The 7,500-nt window shown below is 42.1% G+C and overlaps 1 protein-coding gene and 1 non-coding gene across 2 annotated transcripts in view; both read left to right on the forward strand.

Annotated features, from left to right (window-relative positions):
* The window catches only part of LOC123517144, a 40,472-nt gene that overhangs the window by 21,754 nt on the left and 11,218 nt on the right, over positions 1-7,500 (forward strand). The window contains exon 2 of the mRNA XM_045277095.1: positions 551-645. Coding sequence (XP_045133030.1) covers positions 551-645 — 95 coding nt within the window. The remainder of the gene's footprint in view (positions 1-550; positions 646-7,500) is intronic.
* Positions 39-112, forward strand: Trnan-guu. The gene has a single exon. It is a non-coding gene; the product is annotated as a tRNA-Asn (tRNA).

Here is a 7,500-nt window from a genome sequence, read left to right on the forward strand (position 1 = left end):
TGAATGACAATTATTATTAACCTTCAGTAACAATAACAGCCTCCGTGGCACAATCGGTTAGCGCGTTCGGCTGTTAACCGAAAGGTTGGTGGTTCGAGCCCACCCGGGGGCGATTAATTTTGCATACGCGTTTACATATTCACTCTTTCTTTGAGAGAAATGAATTTTGTTTATATTTGCATGTACAGTATATATACGTGTATATTTTATGTATATATTCCCCAGATTTTAGTTTATTTTCGTGTTTGGTGTTGTGCTGCGAGACATCACCTCAGTCTGTCCATAGGGAAGAGAGGACTACTTCAAAAATCTCTCTCCCTCTCTCTTCTCCTCTCTCCTCTCTCTCTCTCTCTCTCTCTCTCTCTCTCTCTCTCTCTCTCTTCTCTGTCTCGTGAAAAGCCCCAGTCTATCCGTAACTATAAAAGAATATCATTTCACAACTAAGCAGCTCAGACTCGCCACATACGCATGGGCGACTTTCCACATTGGTCCGTGAGGCGGAGGCGGCTCCTTTCCTTGCAGAGTTTATAAACGTTTGAATTATGTATAGGGTGTCTCCGCCGCCGCGAGCTGGGGTGGACGTGGGAGTTAGCGAGCAGCACACCGCGGGGAGTCACAAATCAGGTCTACAAGAAAGTTTATAAGGTGCGTGCTAGTTTTCATTTCTTTTTATTATTTGTTTTATCTGGCATACATACTTGATACGGTGATTGATTCATGGTTGTCATCAAATTTTTCGTTGTCTTATCTCAACTACATATTTTACAGGCTTACTCTGAAACTTACTGGAAATTTTCAAAAATGTGTTCGTGATTAGACATACAGTTTGTCAAAAATTGTGACCAATGATCTCCGTAGCCTTTGAAAATAATAATCATGAGAGACTGAGGCGTTTAAAAATACGGTAAATTGTCTTAAGTCCACCACGACGTAATCAAAGTGGGACACTAAGCTTGTAAGACACTGTTGTTTAGTACGAAAGAAAACATCAGCGTCATAGCTTCACCATTACGGCGGCACAAGAGCAGAAACACCACTGGACACTGCCGTGAGAGGAAGCCAGACGGGACGCTGAGACAACAGTGAGGGGACACCAACCCGCCAGTCACACGAGTCATCCAAGCCAGGCACGTGACGGCCCGCTTGTGGAGAAGGCCCCAAGGCGTCAGATTTTAATGATCAAGAGAAGAATTATCCTCCCCGCTACACGTGACGCTCCCAATCACTTTATTTCCGAAACTTGTAAAGGACTTGAGAGGCAATGACCCGTGGAAGCCAGCGTGACTACTGCCCCCACCCCTCCCCTGGCCGCATGGCGAGGGTCTGCCGCCACTCCCGTACTTCCCGCTAGACATTACTAACCAACGGGCCACCGACCTGCAGGATTATCTTCCAAGTGAACAGTCATTACAGCGGCGCCTCATTCCCAAGTTTATAAGGCGTCGTGAGTTACTTCCACGCTCGGCCAGCAATGCGTCACGCCAGCAAGCAACACACCGCCGTATATTTCCCCACCGCCTTATTACTTGCCCACCGTCATCACTTCGTGCAGATAACGAAGCTATTTTCACGGCGGCGTGTACCTTGACAACTAAATTCATGCTTGGGTGCATGGATAATGCGGCGAGCAAACAGTGGTGGGCGTGGAGGCGGCAACCACCACGCAGGCAAGGCTAAACTGAGGATGAGAGAGTCTGCTGTCAAGGCGAGGTGCGGACACAAACAGCAGAAATATCGCACATGAGCCTAAGGTAAAAAGGACTGGTCAGCTTGACGCAGAGAAGACCGTGCAGGCCGCGCTTGTCACACTTCCTCCTGTATGTCACTCTCAGGAGATTTCACACCTTTTAATGCTATTATCCAATACAAAGATACTGTACAGAGACGCTGGGACATATTCTCCTTGCACATTTTTATACAAAAGCCAACAAAAAAGTATGGAACGGAAAAAAAAATGTAGCGGGCGGGAAGGAATGTCGTTAGTAAAAAAAAGTGCCCGTATGGAGGTACATGGTGAACAGAACGATTTTGGGGCGAGACAAAAGTGGAGGCCATACGAGAAATGTGCAGTGTGTGCTGTACTTTCATGCACACATTTGTAAATAGTGTGAGTGCGCATGGATGTGAACATACGCATCTGTCACGTGAATGTATACCATCCATCTCTCCTCTAAACGATCTGGACACTCACAGCCCTTGATATTAAATGTCTGTCCATTTGTTTACCGTGTACATGAGAGAGAGAGAGAGAGAGAGAGAGAGAGAGAGAGAGAGAGAGAGAGAGAGAGAGAGAGAGAGAGAGAGAGAGAGAGAGATATATATATATATATATATATATATATATATATATATATATATATATATATATATATATATATATATATATCACAGGTATTTCAGTTCATTTTGAGTAATTAGTGAGTTACACAATTAGTGTCAATGACTGTCAACAGTAAAGCATTACTAATATTAATAATATTTCATTAGGCGGGAAGATATTTTCTGTTTATGTTTCTTGTTTACATAAAATTACAAAAAAAACAAAAAGTAGACACATGAAAGGCAAACACACACACACACACACACACACACACACACACACACACACACACACACACACACACACACACACACACACACACACGGTAACGACAATAATATTAATCCTAAAAGAAATTGTATTACTTAACAACTATAACAGTGAAAAAAAACGAGAATTCACCGACAAACAGTGAATAAAAGAGAAAAAGAAAAATCAATATTAACTCGAGAACTAATAAGGAAAAGGAGCATGTGTGGAGGCTGAGGAGAGAGAGAGAGAGAGAGAGAGAGAGAGAGAGAGAGAGAGAGAGAGAGAGAGAGAGAGAGAGAGAGAGAGAGAGAGAGAGAGAGAGAGAGAGAGAGAGAGAGAGCGCAGTGTCACATTATTTCTTTTCACTAACAACCCTAAAGACGAATAACAATACAAATGACAATACAGAGAGAGACAACAGCAGCGGTAACAATAGCAGAAGAACTGAACCACCATCAATAACAATGACAATTTCCGAGTCATCCTCAAAAACTCTTACTTATTTCTGTCTCCTGCAACCATACAAGCCTCGAGCTGTCTTCGTCACAGCAACGAGCCGTCAGCAGCAAATGTCTCTCTTTTTCCCTGGAGATTGGGTTGGGTGGGTGACAAGAATACTGGGACAGAATACGCGATTAAACTACATCCTCCAGGAAACACGAGAGGCAATAGTAACGATGGTAAGTCCCTGTGGCGAGCAGCAGCGGGGGTCGTGGAGAAGAAGAGGGAGATATAAGCGTGAGAGGAGGATTATTAAGAGGGATGCCGGAGGGGAAGGAAGAGAGGATGTATGTATACCTGTAGTGATGGAAGAGGAGTGAATAGTGAGACAAAGAAAAACAAAAGTGGATAAAAAAGTGAAAGGAGAGAAAGGAAATCTACAAGCGATGTGAAGATACTCGCAGCACAACGGAAGAAAAAAGGAATGGGGGAGATGGAAGGATATTGAGTGTGCTAGAGGGGAAATAGAAAAGGCGGAAAAACAGGAAGATGAAAAGAGAAATTATAAAGGTTGTGGAGGTATAATGGGAGAGGGAGAGGAAGAAATGGAGCAAATAGGGGGAAATTGAGTGTATGACAAGGAAAAGAAAAGAGGTACGAAAAGAATGCGAGAAGAGAATAAGTGTATAGAATTTTGAAAAGGTATAATGTAATTGGAAGAGTAGGAATGGGGGAGACAGAAGGAGAGAACTAAATGTGCTATAAAAAGAAATAGAACAAACACTGAAAGAGAGATAGGGAAATTTGTAAAATATGCGCAGGTAAAATGGAGAAAGAGGAAGAATGTGTACATGTAGTGAATAGAGGCAGAGAAAAGGAAATTAAATGAGCGAAGAGGATATTTAACAGAGAGAGAAAAGAAAACGGAAAAAGATGAAATGGAGGTGCGAGAGGAAAGAATGAATTATCTAGTGTAAAGGGAGAGAGAGGCAGTGAAATGTACGAATATATATAGAAAGAGATGAAGGGAATGGAAAAAAAAAAAACTGTCGAGAATAAAGGAAAGCCAAGGGAAGAGGAAAGAATGGGTTAGCTATTATATGGAAAACCGAAAGAGAACTGAGTATGTGTGTGTGTGTGTGTGTGTGTGTGTGTGTGTGTGTGTGTGTGTGTGTGTGTGGGGGGGAGAGGGCAAGATATGTTTGATAGGTTATAGCAAAACGGTCTCTTCTCTTTGTCCTTAAGTTGTTCTCAGTGAAATAAAAGATGACAAGGAAAAAATGGATATATAATGGTACGATTCCTCTCGAGAATACAGACCGTCTAAAGTGTTATTCAATAATGTAATGGGAGTAAGTTACTGTGGAAAAAGGAAAGAAAAGTATCGTGTTGTAGTAATGATGGTGGTGTTGGAAGTAGTAATAGTGGTGATGGTGGTGGTAATGGTGGGGTGTGTGTGTGTGTGTGTGTGTGTGTGTGTGTGTGTGTGTGTGTGTGTGTGTGTGTGTGTGTGTGTGTGTGTGTGTGTGCGTGTGTGTGTGTGTGTAATAATAATAATAATAATAATAATAATAATAATATAATAATATACGGTTTATTAATTTGGCAATGTAAAAATTTACACTGAAAATGTACAAGGGGGGGGGGGGGACATTAAAACAATGAACTGAAATGCTTAACCTAACTATGGATATAACTTAACCTAGAATTCACTTATTAATTTACTTATTTATTTAAGGCTCGCACAACAGTGGGCACCGCGCTAAGTGTGTGTGTGTGTGTGTGTGTGTGTGTGTATTTACCTAGTTGTATTTACCTAGTTGTAGTTTTACAGGGCCTGGGCTTTATGCTCGTGTGGTCCCGTCTCCATATCTACACTTATCCAATTTTTCTTTAAAACTATGTACACTCTTTGCTGATACCACTTCCTCACTCAAACTGTTCCAAGTCTCAACACATCTTTGCGGAAACTAAATTTTTAACATCTCTCAGACATCGTCCCTTCCTTAGTTTCTTACTATGCGATCTTGTGCTTCTAAAGTCATATTCTTCTCTCAGGATCAGTTTCTCATTATCCACTTCATCCATTCCGTTAATCAATTTATAAACTTGTATCAGATCCCCTCTCTCTCTTCTCTGCTCCAAGGTTGGTAGATCCATTGCCTTTAGTCTCTCCTCATATGCCATCCCTTTAAATTCTGGAACCATTCTTGTAGCCATTTTTGTAGTCTCTCTAATTTTCTTATGTGTTTCTTTTTATGGGGAGTCCACACAACTCCTGCATATTCCAATCTAGGTCTTATTTTAGTACTTATCAATTTCTTCATCATTTCCTTGTCCATATAGTGAAATGCTACTCCAATATTCCTTAGCAAATTATACGTCTCTCTGAAAATTCTATCAATATGGCTAACCGGTTGATTATTTTCTTCCATTGTCACTCCCAAGTCCTTTTCCTTTTTTACTTCTTCTAGTTCTACTCCATCTCCCATCTTATAGATTCCCACTGGTCGTCTTTCACTTTTTCCCATTTCCATGACATGGCTTTTGTCCACATTGAATTCCATCTCCCATTTTTTGCTCCATTTCCAGATCTTGTTTAAGTCTTCCTGTAGTATTTCACAATCCTCTTTTTGTTTAATGACTCTGTGTGTGTGTGTGTGTGTGTGTGTGTGTGTGTGTGTGTGTGTGTGTGTGTGTGTGTGTGTGTGTAATTCACCACGGTCGTCTACTGGTTACCCAGCCAGTCTTCCCCATTACGGAGCGAGCTCAGAGCTCATAGACCTATCTTCGGGTAGGACTGAAACCACAACACACTCCACACACAACCCCTCGAGTTACATTCCGTACCTATTTACTGCTAGGTGAACAGGGGCTACACATTAAGAGGCTTGCCCATTTGCCTCGCCGCTTTCCGAGACTCGAACCCGGACCCTCTCGATTGTGAGTCGAGCGTGCTAACCACTACACTACGCGGTGTGTGTTTCACTGTTTGATCTGCTGCAGTCTCTGACGAGACAGCCAGACGTTACCCTACGGAACGAGCTCAGCGCTCATTATTTCCGATCTTCGGATAGGCCTGAGACCAGGCACACACCACACACCGGGACAACAAGGTCACAACTCCTCGATTTACATCCCGTACCTACTCACTGCTAGGTGAACAGGGCTACACGTGAGGAGACACACCCAAATATCTCCACCCGGCCGGGGAATCGAACCCCGGTCCTCTGGCTTGTGAAGCCAGAAGTGTGTGTGTGTGTGTGTGTGTGTGTGTGTGTGTGTGTGTGTGTGTGTGTGTGTGTGTGTGTGTGTGTGTGTCAACAATCTCACCCTTACAATCCCAACGCTCCAGGAGACACCTAAATAAGAGCATTATCTTATCTTACTCGAAATGCAGGAAAAAAATAAATAAACAAATAAATAAATAAATAAAATAAAATACATAGATACAAATAACATTTTATCTCTGCCACAAAACTTACGTAGTCTACATTAAAAAATAAACTGGAGTGATATACATAATTTAACCTCCATGAATTAAACCACAAGAAAAAAATATATACGTTTCTAATTTTTTGACAACGAAGGAAATTATGAACGAACTGCATAAATAATACTAACTTTATCTCATAACTCGGTAAAATGGAGAAAAAATAAAAATAAATGAGTGGCGGGGAAGAGTGGACAATGGCGCAGTCCAGGCAAGGGTGAGAGGATGGGGATGAGGATGAGGACAACTAAATCACTGGAATCGCGGACACAATGCAGCGAGATGTCAAGACGGTCCGTGCGAGGCGGTGAATGGAAGGAGAGGAAGGAACCGAAACCTTTTCCATTCTGACATAATGTAACTAAACTGAGAAATTGTAGTATAAGAAAAGAAGTAAATGTGTGTGTGGTTTTGGGTCTTTTTTTCTTGCATAACTAAACGTAATTCACCTAAAACAGGAAAACAACATTTATGGTGTGTGTGTGTGTGTGTGTGTGTGTGTGTGTGTGTGTGTGTGTGTGTGTGTGTGTGTGTGTGTGTGTGTGTGTGTGTGTGTGTATTTACCTAGTTGTACATTACAGGGTTCGAGCGGGGTTCATAGTGACCTGTGACCTGTCTCCATATCTAATTTTGCCAAACTTTCCCTTGGATTTATGCACACTTTCTGCTGTTACAATCTCTTCACTCAAGCCGTTCCAGATGTCCACAGCCCTATGTGGAAAGCTAAACTTTTTAATGTTCCTCAGTGTGTGTGTGTGTGTGTGTGTGTGTGTGTGTGTGTGTGTGTGTGTGTGTGTGTGTGTGTGTGTGTGTGTGTGTGTGTGTGTGTGTGTGTGTGTGTGTGTTTTACATTTACAAGGGCACTGGCCAAGGGCAAACAAAGTGTTGGAAAAAAAAAAATCCTGCTGGTTGCCAGGCCCTGTTAAGAGGAAAGTAGAAAGAAAAAAACAAAAAATCTAAAAGGAGGGTCCAGTTAACGTAAGAGGTGTCTTGA

The sequence above is a fragment of the Portunus trituberculatus genome, chromosome 41 (genome assembly GCF_017591435.1).
Source record: "Portunus trituberculatus isolate SZX2019 chromosome 41, ASM1759143v1, whole genome shotgun sequence".
Lineage (NCBI taxonomy): Eukaryota > Metazoa > Arthropoda > Malacostraca > Decapoda > Portunidae > Portunus > Portunus trituberculatus.